The sequence below is a fragment of the Sus scrofa genome, chromosome 4, assembly GCF_054392235.1.
Source record: "Sus scrofa isolate SSC_HxYL_T2T_F1_AM1 chromosome 4, Sscrofa_HxYL_maternal_Yorkshire_Landrace_v2.0, whole genome shotgun sequence".
NCBI classification, from domain to species: domain Eukaryota; kingdom Metazoa; phylum Chordata; class Mammalia; order Artiodactyla; family Suidae; genus Sus; species Sus scrofa.
The window spans coordinates 87,765,776-87,781,308 of record NC_139386.1 but is presented as its reverse complement, the minus strand read 5'-3'; the positions used below and the strand labels follow the sequence as shown (position 1 = coordinate 87,781,308).

The following is a 15,533-nucleotide window of genomic DNA, read 5'->3' as shown; positions in this document are numbered from 1 at the left end:
ACGAGTAACCATGAGAATGCAGGTTTGATCCCTGTCATCGCTCAGTAGGTTAAGGATTCAGTGTTGCTGTGAGCTGTGGCATAGGTTGCAGATGTAGCTTGGATCCTGCGTTGCTGTGGCTGTGGTGTAGGCCAGCAGCTGCAGCTCTGATTCTACCTCTAGCCTGAGAACCTCCATATGCCTCAGGTGTGGTCAAAAAAAAAAAAAAAAAGATGCTCTTCACTGGGCTGATTCTCCAGTTGAAAATGAGAAATATGACTGCTTGATTTACCCAAATACTCTTCAGCTAACAAGTGCAGTCTCTTTCCAGGAGGATGATTTACCTGGGGAGTCAAATGGGCATAGCGATGGTTTAGGATTTCTTTTGCAGCTCAGCGGATTAAGGATCTGGCCCTGTCACTGCAGCAGCCCCTGGACCTAGAACTTCTGCATGCTGTAGGTGCAGCCAAAAAAGAATAAAACAAAAACAGAAGATAACAATGTTTTATGCACATCAGATTTGAATTTTAAGGAGATAATTCTGAAATAGAGTTGCCAAATAAAATACAGGACACCCAATTCAGTTTGAATATTAGGTGAATTATTACGTGGGGCATACTTGTACAAAATTATTCATTGATGGTCTGAAATTCTTTTTTTTTTTTTTTTTTTTTTGTCTTTTTAGGGCTGCACCTGCAGCATGTGGAGGTTCCCAGGCTAGGAGTCTAATTGGAGCTGTTGAGAAGGGCCTACACCAGAGCCACAGCAACACGGGATCCGAGCCACGTCTTCCACCTACACCACAGGTCACGGCAATGCCGGATCCTTAGCCCACTGAGCAAGGCCAGGGATCGAACCGGAAACCTCATGGTTCCTAGTTGGATTCGTTTCTGCTGAGCCACGACGGGAACTACCGAAATTCAAATTTAAATGGACATCCATCCTCTATTGTTTCTTTTCTTTTCTTTTCTTTTTTTTTTTTTTTTAGGGCTGCACCCGCAGCATATGGAGGTTCCCAGGCTAGGGGTCGAATCGGAGCTGTTGCCACAGGCCTACGCCACAGCCGCAGCAATGCCAGATCCAAGCCACGTCTGCCTCCTACACCACAGCTCACCACAATGCCAGATCCCTAACCTGCTGAACAACGCCAGGGATCCAACGTGCAACCTCATGGTTCCTAGTTGGAGTCATTTCTGCTGTGCCTCCATCCTCTATCCCTGTTTGATAAATCTGACAACCCTACTCTGAAGGTTTAAGTTATTCTCAGCTCTCCTACTTATTTTGCATACCAGTCCTGGCAAATCCACCTCCTTCAATCCCTTTTTTCCTCTCTAGATTAGGTTGGGTTTTTTTTGTTTTGTTTTGTTTTGTTTTGGTCTTTTTGCCTTTTCTAGGGCCGCTCCCATGGCATGTGGAGGTTCCCAGGCTAGGGGTCGAATTGGAGCTGAAGCCACTGGCCTACACCAGAGCCACATCAACTCGGGATCCAAGCCTGGTCTGCGACCTACACCACAGCTCATGGCAATGCCGGATCGTTAACCCACTGAGCAAGGCCAGGGATCGAACCTGCAACCTCATGGTTCCTAGTCGGATTCGTTAACCACTGCACCACAACGGGAACTCCCAGATTAGGTCTTTATGGCAGCTCAACAGATGTTGCTTTCCTATCTGCAAACATATTGCCTCTGATTCCTTCTGCTGCCAGAATCTTCTTCCTAAAATACAATTCTGACCCCTGCAAGAACAGCCTGTGCCATGTTGCCCCTTCTCTTACTGAAGTCCAACCTCAGCATGTCCAAATCCATCCTGTGTTTTTCTCCACCATCCCAGCCATGCTGGACTCTGCTTTTCCTTCCGAACCGTGTACCCTCTCTTGTATCCTCTGATTTACTTCTACAGACCTCACAGACTGGAAAAATTTGCTTTGGGTCTTCATCCTTAATCCCAATGTCACCTCCTCATTGAAACCTCCCCAGCGCCCCAGCCCTCCCTGCACCTGGCAGAGGGCATTCGAAGGACACTGGTCACATCTATGACTTTCCACCTGCAGGTTTGCAGTAGAGCACCCAAGAGAAGTTACCTGAGTGGGATGAGTCCTGACCACAGCAGGAAGGGTCTGGGGACCCTTGAGTCACCAGGAGTTTAGAAGAAGAAAAGGAATGAATAGAATGTTGTAAGGAAGGAACTTGGACATGTTGGTGCTTCCTCCTCTTCTTCTATTTTAGTCACTGTTTATTAAGCAACAGGAGCTCAGTAGCCACTATGTAGGCATGATCTCATGTGCAGCCCTGTGGGCTCATCCTGCCCAATTCTCAAATGGGAAATTGATGATAACTGAAGTTGTGTGATTTGCCTCAAAATGCATAATTGGCCAGGGAAACAGCTAGACTTAGAACTCGAGTCTTCTTACTCTATGTCCAGTACTATTTGCAAACTCTGCATAGCCCCCTCCCCTCCACCACACATGCACATCCCCTCACTATCCCAGACCAAGTTCTTGGAAAACAAACCATTTCTTCTTTGCAGGCAGTATGTTCATCTGTACAGGGCAGCTTCATTTGGCTGTCATCTATATTGAATCCCCAATCATTAGGATTTTGCCATGAATATTTTCAGAAAAAAAAAATCAGAAAAAAAGCATGGGTTCTTGGAAATTCCAGTCCTGGCTCAGCGGTTAACGAACCCGACTAGCATCCATGAAGACGCGGGTTCAATCCCTAGCCTCACTCAGTGGGTTAAGGATCTGGCATTGCCGTGAGCTGTGGTGTAAGTTGCAGACACGGCTCAGATCCCACTTTGCTGTGGCTCTGGGGTAGGCTGGCAGCTACAGCTCTGATTCGGCCCCTAGGAACCTCCATATGCCATGGTGTGGCCCTAAAAGACAAAAAGACAAAAACAAAAAAAAGAAAAAGCATGAATTCTTTAATTGCTACTGGGAAAAACAGGGGACTAATGCATTTTACAAAAGGGAAAAGAAGGATGGAAGCCTGGGGTAGAACTGGAACCCCTTGGAGTTCCAAGTCGTGGCTCAGCGGTAACAAACACAACTAGTATCCCTGAGGATGCAAGTTTCATCCTTGACCTCATGCAGTAGGTTAAGGATCCAGCGTTGCCATGAGCTGTGGTATAGTTTGCAGATGCGGCTTGGATCCTGCGTTGCTGTTGCTGTGGTGTAGGCCCGTGGCTACAGCCGTAATTCAACCCCTAGCCTGGGAACCTCCATATGCCACACTTGAAGCGTGGCCCTAATAAGACAAAAGAAAAAAAAAAAAAAAAAAAGAACTGGAACCCTTTCTCTGACCCCTGGGTATAGACCATTCCAGGCAGCAGCATTTTCCTAGAAAGAGATTTTTGCTTTTTGAGTCAAACTCAGTATGGTTTTTTTATACCCTAAAAATATTGTCTTAAATTTCACCATCACTTAGATCTCTCTTAGAAATGCAAAGCACTCCCAGGGCTTTTTTCTTTTCCTTTTCCTATTTTTCTTTTTTTGGCTGCACTCCACAGCATGCAAAAGTTCTGGGGCCAGGGATCAAACCTGAGCCACAGCAGTGACAATGCTGGATCCTTAACCCGCTAAGCCACCCGGAAATTTCTTTTCCTATTTTAAAAAATTACTTTAAAAATTGAGTTATGACCTACACAATAGTGTAGAATGCACAAAGCATGTTGTTCAGTGTCCAGGTCAGCGGGTCCTTGTATATGTACACACCAGATTCCAGATCAAGATGTAAGAATTTCCATCACCTCAGAAAAGTCCCTCATGCTCTTCCTGGTCAATACCACCACTCAAAGAGAGCTATTATTCTTTTTTTAAAAAAAGACATTTTATTTTTTGTTGTTTTTTGTGCTTTTTTTTTAGAACCGCACCTGAAGCATATGGAAGTTCTCAGGCTAGATAGAGGTCAAATCAGAGCTACAGCTGCTGTCCTACTCCACATCCACAGCAACTTGGGATCCGAGCTGCATCTTCGACCTACACCACAGGTCACAGCAACACCATGACTTAACCCACTGAGCAGGGCCAGGGATTGAGCCCGCATCCTCATAGATACTAGTCAGATTTGTTTCTGCTACACTACAACAGGAACTCAAGAGAGAGCTATTATTCTATCATCCATTATCCTCAGTTAGTTGTGCCTGTTCCTGAATACCACAGCTTGTGTTCTGTGTCTGACTTCTGCTCTGCACTATGATTTTTATTTATTTGTTTATTTATTTATTTATTTATTTATTTATCTTTTGTTTTTTTAGGGCTGTACCCGCAGCATATAGAGGCTAGGGGTCGAATCTGATCTGCAGCTCCTGGCCTACACCACAGCCACAGCAACTTGGGATCTGATCCACATCTGTGACATACACCACTGTTTTTTGGGTTTTTTTTTGTTTTTTTTGTTTTTTTTGTCTTTTAGCATTTCTTGGGCCGCTCCCTCGGCATATGGAGGTTCCCAGGCTAGGCGTTGAATCGGAGCTATAGCTGCCCGCCTACACCAGAGCCACAGCAACATGGGATCCGAGCTGAGTCTGCGACCTACACCACAGTTCACGGCAATGCCAGTTGTTAACCCACTGAGCAAGGCCAGGGACCAAACCCGCAACCTCATGGTTCCTGCTCAGATTCGTTAACCACTGAGCCACGAGGGGAACTCCACCACCATGTTTTTTAAATTCACCTATGTTGTGTGTGTCTATAGTTAGTGTCTTTTAATTGTTGAGTAACATTTTATTATATTAATGATCCACAGTTTATTGATCTGTTCTTTGAAATGTGGATTGCCTTTAGTTTTGTACAATTATGGATAAAGCTGATGTGAAATTTTTTGTACATGACTACTTTTTTATTTTTTGGCCATGCCTGGGAATAAATTTTTTTTTTTTTTTTTGGCCATGCCTGGGAATATGGAAGCTCCTGGGCCAGGGATCGAACCTATGCCATATCAATGACCTGAGCCACTGCAGTGACAAATGCTTGATCCTTAACCCACTGAGCCACCAGGGAACTCCTGTACATGACTTTTGATAGATTTATGCACTCGTTTCTCTTGGGAGGGTATCTAGTTATGAGGTTACTGGGTCATAAAACTGACTCTCAAAGTTTTAAGGAAATGAATAAAGTAATTTCCTCAGGAACCATATGAAGGAAACTGCCCTTAAGCAAACCTGTAGAGTAGATAAGATGTATTTATTGATCTCAAAGTTTTCAGTACCAATTCTCTCTCCTACATCAAGACCTATCTTTTTTGGGGTGGGGGGGGTTGCACCTAGGGCATATGAAGGTTCCCAGGCTAGGGATCAAATCAGAGCTACAGCTGCTGGCCTATGCCATAGCCACAGCTATGAAGGATCCGAGACATATCTGTGACCTACACCACAGTTCACAACAATGCCAGATGCTTAACCCACTGAGTGAAGCCAGGGATCGACTGCAACCTCATGGTTCCTAGTCAGATTTGTTTCGGCTGTGCCACGACAGGAACTTCCAAGACGTGTCTTGAAAATAAAACCTGTCCTGGATACCCAATCAACCTGAGTCTATTCACTATTTGCCTTTTACTATGGAAATGTGTAAGGATAAGAAACCCAGAGAGGAGTTCCCATTGTGGCGCAGTGGTTAACGAATCCAACTAGGAACCATGAGGTTGCGGGGTTCGATCCCTGCCCTTGCTCAGTGGGTTAAGGATCCGGCGTTGCTGTGAGCTGTGGTGTAGGTCACAGACGTGGCTTGGATCCTGCGTTGCTGTGGCTCTGGCGTAGGCTGGTGGCTACAGCTCTGATTAGACCCCTAGCCTGGGAACCTCCATGTGCCATGAGTGCGGCCGTAGAAAAGACCAAAAAAAAAAAGAAAATAAAAGAAACCCAGAGATAATGGTGCTATGAATTCCCACATGCCCACATCCAGTTCCAATGATTAATACATTCCCAATTCTGCCTCATCTATTCCTTAACCAGTTTTTTTCTTTTCCCCTAGAGTTTTTTTTAGAAATGTGTGGTAATACAATAGTCAAAACCCAACAAATTATTTTAAGGTATAAAAGGGGTATTAGAAAATGAGGCACATGTGTAAATGCTTAGACATGTGGCCTATCTTCATGGTCCGTGTGTGGATTTTTCAGCTGGTGGCTGGTACCTCTTCCCTCAGCATTTTCTAGGATATTTTAAAGTAAATCCTGGACCTCATGTAATTTTAGCATGAATACTTGAGAATGTGTGTCCAACATATAAGAACTTTTGTGTTTAATATCATTCCCACACCTAAAAAAGATAATACGAATTGGATTTCCCTGTGGCACAGCAGGTTAAGGACCCAGCGTTGTCATTGCAGCAGCTTGTGTCACTGCTATGGCATGGGCCCAGAGGCAGCCAAAAAAAATAAAAAAAGGTAGCATCGATTTCTCATCATCTGTGTTCAAACTTTCTCATTTGTCTCAAAAACCTGAGTGTGTTTGAATCAGGAACCAAAGAAGGTCTGCATATTGAATGCTGATTCTTAAGTCTCTTTAAATTTATAGCACTTCCTTCTTTTTCTTTACTTTTAAAAATGTCATTTATTTATTGAAGAAACCAGTGCATTTGATCTACAGAAATTCCTCGTTCCAGGCTTTGCTGATTAGATCCTCCTGGGTCATACATGGGCCATATGCCATATTTCCTACAAACTGGGAATCAGAACTAGAGGCATGATTAGACTCTGGTTTAAGTTTTATGTTTTTTACTTTCACAAGTATCACATCGTTGGTGGCCCCATGTCCTCCTTATTGCATCCTATCAAGAAGTACCTAAAGTCTTGGAGTTCCTGTCATGGTGCATCAGAAATGACTAGGAACCATTAGGTTGCAGGTTCGATCCATGGCCTCACTCAGTGGGTTAAGGATCTGGCATATGGGAATCTCCATATGCTGCAGGTACATCCCTAAAAAGAAAAAAAAAAAGTGCCTAAGGTCTTGTTTCCCACTTGGAAAAAGCCTAAGATTGAAAAGGAGACCCACCCTTTTTTCTTCTTTTTAGGGCCACACCTGTGACATGTGGAAGTTCCCAGGCTAGGTGTTGAATCAGAGCTACAGCTGCCAGCCTACACCACAGCCACAGCAACACTGGCTCCCAGCCACATTTGCAACCTACACCACAATCACGGCAACTCCACTGGGCAGGGCCAGCTCTATACCCATCGAATAACAACTCCACTTTTTCCTTACTCCAACCCCCGTCCACCACAATTCTACTTTCTGTTTCCATAAATTTGGCTACTCTAGATACCTCATATATGTGGAATCATACATTGTTTGTCCTTTGTGACTGGCTTATTTCACTCAGCAAAATGTCCTTATATGTTGTATGTAATATGTCATGCATGTTGTAACATGTGACAGGACTTTCTTCTTTTTTAATGTTGAACATTATTCCATTGAGTGTTTGTGTTTGTGCATCACATTTTCCTTATTCATTCATTTTGGGTAGTGGACATCTGGGCTGCTTCCAACTCTTAGCTATTGTGAATAATGCTACAGTGAACATGAGTGTACAAATATCTCTTTGAGATCTTCCTTTAGATTCTTTTGGGAGTTCCCGTAGTGGCTCAGTGGTTAACGAACCTGACTGGTATCCATGAGGACCCCGGTTTGATCCCTAGCCTCGTTCAGTGGGTTGAGGATCCAGCGTTGCCATGAGCTATGATGTAGGTCACAGATGCAATGGGATCCCACATTCCTGTGGCTGTGGCATAAGCCAGCAGCTGTAGCTCTGATTTGACCCCTAGCCTGGGAACCCCCATATGCTGTGGGTGCAGCCCTAAAAAGAAAAAAAAAATTCTTTTGGACAGTTACCCAGAAGTGGGATTGCTAAATCATATGGTAATTCTATTTTTAGTTTTTTGAGGAAGCTCCATACTGCTGTGCATAGTGGCTGCACCATTTTACACTCCCACTAGCAGTGCATTAAAAGTTCCAATTTCTCCACATCTTTGCCAACACTTATTATTTTCTGGGGTTTTTGTTTTGTTTTGTTTTCTATCTTTCTTTGCTTTTTTTTTTTTTTTTTTTGTCTTTTTGCCTTTTCTATGGCCACACCTGCGGCATGTGGAGTTCCCCAGGCTAGGGGTCTAATCAGAGCTGTTGTTGCCGGCCTACGCCAGAGCCACAGCAACGCAGGATCCGAGCCATGTCTGCGACCTACACCACAGCTCAGGACAATGCCAGATCCTTAAACCACTGATCGAGGCCAGGCATTGAACCCGCAACCTTTTGGTTCCTGGTCCGATTCGTTAACCACTGAGCCACGACCGAACTCCTTCTTTTCTTTTTAATAACACCCATCCGAATGAGTATGAGGTGATGTCTCACTGTGTTTTTGTTTGTTTGTTTGTTTGGTCCTTTTAGGGCTGTATGTAAAGTGTGGCATATGGAAGATCCCAGGTTAGGGGTCAAAACGGAGCTGCAGCTGCAGGCCTATGCCGCAGCCACAGCAACGAAGATCCAAGTGCGTCTTCGACCCACACTGCAGCTCATGGCAATGCCAGATCCTTAACCCACTGAACAAGGCCAGGGATTGAACCCACATCCTCATGAATACTAGTCATGTTCATTACCACTGAGCCACAACAGGAATTCCTCACTGTAATTTTAATTTGCATTTCTGTAATGATTAGTGGTGTTAAGCATCTTTCATATGCTTGTTGGCCGTTTGTATATCTTTGAGAAATATCTATTCACGTCTTTCTCCTATTTTTGAATAGGGTTACTTGTTTTTTTGTTGTTGAGTTGTAAGAGTTCTTTATATATTCTGATGGAGCTCCTGTTGTGGCTCAGCAGTAGCAAACACAACTAGTATCCCTGGCCCTGCTGAGTGGGTTAAGGATCTGGTGTTGTCATGAGCTGTGGTATAGATGGAAGACACGGCTTGGATCTGTGTCTTTGGCATAGGCCAGCAGCTGCAGCTCTTATTTGACCTTTAGCCTGGGAACTTCCATATGCTGCAGGTGCAGCCCTAAAAAGACAAAAATAAATAAATAAATAAATAGTATATATATGTATATTCTGTATGTTAACTCCTTGTTAGATTTTGCTATTTTTCTCCATTCCATAGATTGTCCTTCACTCTGTTGATTGTTTTCATTAAATGTGCAGAAGTTTTAAAGTTTGATGTAGTCCTCTCTGTTTGCTTTTGCTGCCTATGCTTTTCATATCATATCCAAGAAATCATTGCTAAACCCAATGTCACGAAAATTTTCCCTATGTTTTCTTCTAGGAATTTTATAGTTTTTAAGACTTATTTTGAGTTAATTAATGTATGTGGTATCAGTTAAGGGTCTAACATCAGTGATTTGCTTCTGAATATCCAAAAACACCATTTTGTTAAGAGACTGTTCTTTTGAAGCATCCTATTGAAGATCATTTGACTATAAACACAAAGGTTTATTTCTGGGCTCTCTGTTCTGTTCCATTGGTGCACGTGTCTGTCTTTATGCCAGTAAAGACATATGTTTTCGGTTTTTTGTTTTGTTTTTGTTTTTGTTTTTTGTCTTTTTAGGGCTATTCCCTCAGCATATGGGGGTTCCCAGGCTAGGGGTCACATCGGAGATGCCACAATGGGAACTCCGAAACTTATTTTTGTATGTTGATTATGTATCCCGCAACTTTGCTGAATTCATTTATTAGTTTCAATAAAGAAATGTGTGGGGTCTTTAGAAAACTCTATGTAAGATCATGTCATCCGCAAACAAAGATAATTTTACTTCTTTGTTTCCAATTTGGATGCCTTTTATTTCTTTTCCTTACCTAATTGCTCTGGCCAGAATTTCCAGTACTGTGTTAAATACAAGTAGCAAGAGTGGGCAAACTTGCATTTCTCCTGATCTTAGAAAGTTTTATGTTTTTCTTGTTGAGTATAATGTTCATTGTGGGCTTCATATAGGTTGCTTTTTAAAATATAGGATTCCTGGAATTCCCATTATGGCTCAACAGGTTAAGCACCCAACTAGTAGCCATGAGGATGTGGGTACGGTCCCTAGCCTTGATTAGTGGGCTAAGGATCCAGCATTGCTATGAGCTGCAGCTCGACCCTGTGTTGCTGTTGCTGTGGCACAGGCTGGCAGCTACAGTTCCGATTGGACCCCTAGCCTGGGAACCTCCATATCCCACAAGCACAGCCCTAAAAATAACCAAAAAACAAACTATATATATGTGTGTGATTCCTGGACTGATTTTGAAATATCAAATTTGGGCAGGTGTTTGAAATGATAGCTCAGGATTACCAACTAGTATCAGAAGATTTGTATATGGATTTTCTAGATGTAGTTTGTGGAGACTGTTACTGTCTTATGAGCTACGTTTTCTCGGACTTAGGTTTCAAGGGTAGGAATTGACAAAGCATATCCAACCTGCGTGACTATAAATCATTTGCTTCACATGGACCTTTAAAACCAACACTGGCAGTTTACACATGTGAGTTCGATGGAAAACTACTACAGTGAATGGAGGACACTCTTGGAGAGACTTTGGAGAGAAAATAATCACCACTTTCCTTCTTTGAAGATTCAGGGTCTCTTAGGTTTAGAGGTCCTTTCCCTCAAGACTTGAATGAGAGGCAATAGGAAAAAAAGAAAGAAAGATAAAAGCAATCAGGATAGAACAAAATAATGCCCTGATGAATCTCAGAAAAATGTACTATGAATAAAAAATAGACTTTTAGCATGTAAGGTACTGTGTAATTGTAGCCACAAGAGATTTAGAGATATCGCCTTGAGTGGAACAGGTTGCACTTGAAAGCTGTGTCTTGGTTTTTTTAAATGATAAGCTAACTTGGGATAAAAGGAAGGAGAGAAGCTTCATTCATTTATTTACCAACTGCTTCTTAGGAGAGAATGAGTGTGAATAAGGCATCTGCTGAGTGGGCACTATACTGTATTGGGAAGACATGCCCACACATCACTCTGATGTGAGAGAGAGATAAGCTCTATGAAGGGATGAGGAAGGATGAGGAAGGAAGGATGCACACAGTTAGGAATTCCTCCTCAGCATTTACAGCTTCTCCTCAGTAATGGTCCCTGTGCAAATGGTCACCTTCCGTAGCTCATTGTCAGCTAGTATTACAGTCCCTAAAATGCTTTTTTACCCACCCCCACGTCCTTCTTACCAACCCTAGTACTCATTTTGGTCCATCAGCCTTGTGATAATCATGACTTGGTGCGTGGATGTGAGAGAAAAAGCACCAGGCAGACAGACAGACAGACCCAAGACACAGAGCCAGAGAGATAATTCATGAAGCCTTAAACACAGCTGCAAAATTAAAACAAAAATGTCAAGGGAACGGAGTGTTCCAGCTGACTTAACTTCCTGTTGATAAGTCTCTGGGGAGGAGGGGGTGAAGTCTGGAGTTCTAGAATTGGGGTGGAGGGAGTACAGGGGGCCTGGCCGGAGTGGGGGCAGGTCGCCTCTGCAGGCATGGTCACTAGGAGTTGAGTTCCCATCTGCAAAGCTGTTGACACTCACTTCCTGAGCCTGGTCGTGGTCAGAGGAGGCTTTCAGCTACTCATGTGCCCAACCTACAGAAAAACAGGATGTTAGCTTTCTGATCTGATTAAGCCATGAGATGCAAATTCCTTCGCCACCCCACCCCCACCCCACTCCCAGACCACTGCCACCCACACCAGATTCCCCTTCCACAGCAGAGATGCATTCATCTCCCTCTATGACTTCCAGCAGCCACTGTCTTTGTCCTTTGCTTCATTGCCAACTGGGCTGTGTGAGGCCAGCTTGAGTGCTTAACCCATTTCATTATGGTTTTAGATTTATGGTTGCTTTGATTAAGAGTTCCTTGCCACATCCCTGGGTGACTAATGAGAATTATCATCAAACTAGAAAATGAGGATGGTTCAGTAACTTTGCCCTTTAGAAAGCACATACGTGGTAGGGTCCTGAAGTCCCCAGTCCTCAGCTTGGCCCCTTTGCCTACAGAGTCTTTACAGGTAGGTGGTTTTCATGTCTCTGTCCATACTCACTCTCATCCCTTCTCTTTCTCTTTATTGCAGCCTAAAATCCCCACCATGTGCAATAAAGGAAACAGAAACAGAAAATACAAATCAGAAGCAACTCTGCTCAAGGTCAGTAATCTTCAAAATGCAAATGTCACCTATTTTTACAGAGGCAAATACCAAGCATAAAACATTTCCAGAACAAGACTCCAGCAGCAGCCAGCTCCCTATAAGGAGGCAAGGATGGATTCCAAACTTAATGCCCACTTAAAGGACTTATGTGTGCTGTGTTGGAGCAGACACTGCAAACCTGAAAAGGACGTAAAGCTGGCCTCTGACAAACCCTCTTGATCAGCTGAACCCTCTCCTTAAGCTCCTGGAGCCCCCTGCTCACATGACCTTTCCAGGCACCCAGAACCCCACTGTCCCCATGTCTACCAAACACAACCCAGGTCAGCTTCCTCTTCCTGCTGCCTCCAGGCCTTCCATAAACCCTCCATCCTTGTCCATCCTGCCTTCCTCAGGATCTAGCAGCATCAAGTCTTTTTTTTGCTTTTTGCTTTTTTTTTTTTTTGCTTTTTAGGGCCACACCCAAGGCATATGGAGGTTCCTAGGCTAGGGGTTGACAAATCAGAGCTGCTGGGCTACGCCACAGCAATGCAGGATCCAAGCTGTGTCTGCAACCTACACCACAGCTCACAGCAACACCAGATCCTTAACCCATTGAGGAAGGCTAGGGATCAACCCCACAACCTCATGGTTCCTTGCCGGATTCATTTCCGCTGTGCCACGACGGGAACTCCTAGCAGCATCTAGTCGTATACTCCTTCAGGACATTTAATTTGTATTATGATTCAAATGTCTGAGGGTCTATTATTTCATGCCTTCGCAGATAAATGACATGCTTACAAGATAAGGAGTCTGTGTGGGCCTCACGGGCTAAATGGTATTGGGGACACCAAGATGAAAGTAATATGAAGTGGCTGTTGCGTAGGCTGGCAGCTGTAGCTCCGATTCGACCCCTAACCTAGGAACTTCCATACGTCACAGGTGCGTCCCTAAAGAAAAAAAAGAAAGAAAGAAAAGAAAAAAGAAATGAAAAAGTCTCAAATATTTTCACAGGTCAGGAAGCCGCAAAGATGAATGAAGGAAATGTTAAAAATGACATACTTCAAAACTTTAAAATCATGAAAAAGACTTCAGTATGAGTAGTTATAATGTTATACAATAGGATGAGAACAAGTAAACCAGTTGATAAGTGGTAAGATTTAGGAAAGAAATTCACAAAGTTCCTTTGTGGCACAGCAAGTTAAGGAGCCTTTTTTTTTTTTTTTGGTCATTTTAGGGCCACACCTGAGGCATATGGAATCTGTAGCTGCTGGCCTACACCACAGCCACAGCAATGTGGGATCTGGGCCACGTCTGCAACCTACACCACAGCTCACTGCAACATCAGACCCTTAACCCGCTGAGAAAGGCCAGGGATCCGACCTACGACCTCATGGGTACTAGTCAGATTTGTTTCCACTGAGCCACAATGGGAACTCAAGGTGCAGCTTTGATCCCTGGCCCAGAAACTTCAACAGGCCTCTGGCCCTACCAAAAAAATAGGAAAGAATGTCAAATCTTTGACTATGCCAGAAAACCCCTATAGTTTCTGTGCATTAAATTTATGCATTATTTAAATAAGTATAACTTAAAACTGGTTTTGAAAATGAAATACTGTTCAAGATAGTGAAATTTATTCAGAAGTGAGATCTGAGGAACTCCCCTCCCATCATTTTGGGGGGGGCATGCAAAAAAATGCAGATTTGAATCTGAACTTAAAATATTCTAGAACAGTCAGATAAAGTACAGATGAGGAGAGGTAAGACAAAGATAAATCTTTCCTCCAAGGTGAAGCTGCAGCCAAGCAGACAAATTTATTAAAAGTAGGTGAAATTTGGAGTTCCCCATCCTGGCTCTGTGGTTAACGAACCTGACTAGCATCCATGAGGACTTGGGTCCGATCCCTGGCCCCGCTCATTGGGTTAAGGATCTGGCATTGCTGTGACTGTGGTGTAAGCTGGCAGCTACAGCTCCGATCAACCCCTAGTCTGGGGACAGACCTCCATGTGTGCAGGTGCGGCCCTAAAAATACAAAAGACCAAAAAAAAAAAAAAAGTAGGTGAAAATCATGAGTGGATAGCTTGGAATTGAGAGATAAATATGGAATCATGTTGTAGAGGAAGCTGTATTTGCTACCTGCCCCTGGTTACAATAATTTCTTTGTGATAAAATGCCACTGCAGCTTCTATTACATCTATGACAATAATGACCCAAACTTTATCACTTAATCCTTACAACTTTATGCAGTAAGTGCTCTTATCAGCCCCATATTACAGATGGAGAAACTGAGGAGTGAGCAAAATTAACTTGATCAAGGTCACAGCTGGAACCAGGAAATCTGGTTTCAATGCTGATCTTTAAATTTCTGTGTGTCCTCTGCATTACAACTTTCTCTGTTTGTACCACATTTTTAGGTGAACATTCAAGAAGTGGATTACAAAATGAATTATCTACCTCTTTTGCACAGAGCCAGTGTCCATTTGTTCCCCCAACATGTGCTTGCTCACCAAATTTGAACCCAACACTGAGCATAGAACTCTAACGAAGACAGAATAGAATGTACCCTCTACAGTTAAAGTTTTAGAGTTCCCTGATGGCGCATCGGGTTAAGAATCTGGTATTGTTACTGCTGTGACTTGGGTGCTGCTGTGGTGTGAGTGCGAACTTCTGCATGCTGCAGGTGGGGCCAAAGAGAGATTAAGCTTTTATAGGAGGATTAAAAGAAAAAAATAAACAGGCAATTTTAAAGTAATTGGAGGAATTCCCATCATGGCTCAGCGGTTAACGAACTAGGATCCATGAGGATGAGGGTTCGATCCCTGGCCTCACTCAATGGGTTAAGGATGAAGTATTGCCATGAGCTGTGATGCAGGTTGCTTTTGTAGGAGGATTAAAAGAAAAAACAAACAGGCAATTTTAAAGTAATTGGAGGAGTTCCCGTCACGGCTTAGTTCGGATCCTGAGTTGCTGTGGCTGTGGCGTTGGCCAGTGGCTACAGCTCCATTTCCACCCCTAGCCTGGGTGTGGTCCTAAAATAGCAATAAATAAATAAAGTAATTGGAAGCATATCTCTTCCAAGTGGTAGGAACCATCTTCCTGGAGGAAGCCTAATCTGAGAACCAAGAGGTGATTAAGAGTTAACTTTGCTTAATAACTCTGTTTCTTGCCTTAAAAAAAAAAAAAAAAAAAGAGTTAACTTTTAATTTTGTGCTTTGTGGAAAGCAAGGAATGTGTCCCAGGCAGAGGAAAGGGCTCATTCGGGGACCCAAAAGCACTTCAGGATGGCTTGAGTGTGGAATATTGGGTGTTCTCTTTTGAGAAGAGGCTGTAGAGGTAGACATGGCCATGTCAGGAAAGGGTGTGAGTTACACTCTCTAAAGTAATCTTTAGAAAGATGACCGCCTGTGGAGTGGAAAATAGATTTGGGGAGAATGTGAGTCAAGGTTGGAGGCGGGGGCAACAATTAGTAGATATAGAGATG

The 15,533-nt window shown here is 43.4% G+C and overlaps 1 protein-coding gene across 8 annotated transcripts in view; it reads left to right on the top strand.

Moving 5' to 3' along the window:
• The window catches only part of RCSD1 (RCSD domain containing 1), a 501,912-nt gene that overhangs the window by 400,925 nt on the left and 85,454 nt on the right, over positions 1 to 15,533 (top strand). For 3 of the 8 annotated variants that reach the window (XM_085020306.1, XM_085020308.1, XM_085020307.1), the window contains one exon: positions 12,002 to 12,073. The exons of 4 other annotated variants lie outside the window; for them this stretch is intronic. In XM_085020306.1, the coding sequence (XP_084876432.1) occupies positions 12,002 to 12,073 (72 nt within the window). Of the gene's footprint in view, positions 1 to 12,001; positions 12,074 to 12,836; positions 12,924 to 15,533 lie in introns of all 8 variants that reach the window. One more of the 8 variants, XM_085020317.1, reaches the window with a different exon arrangement.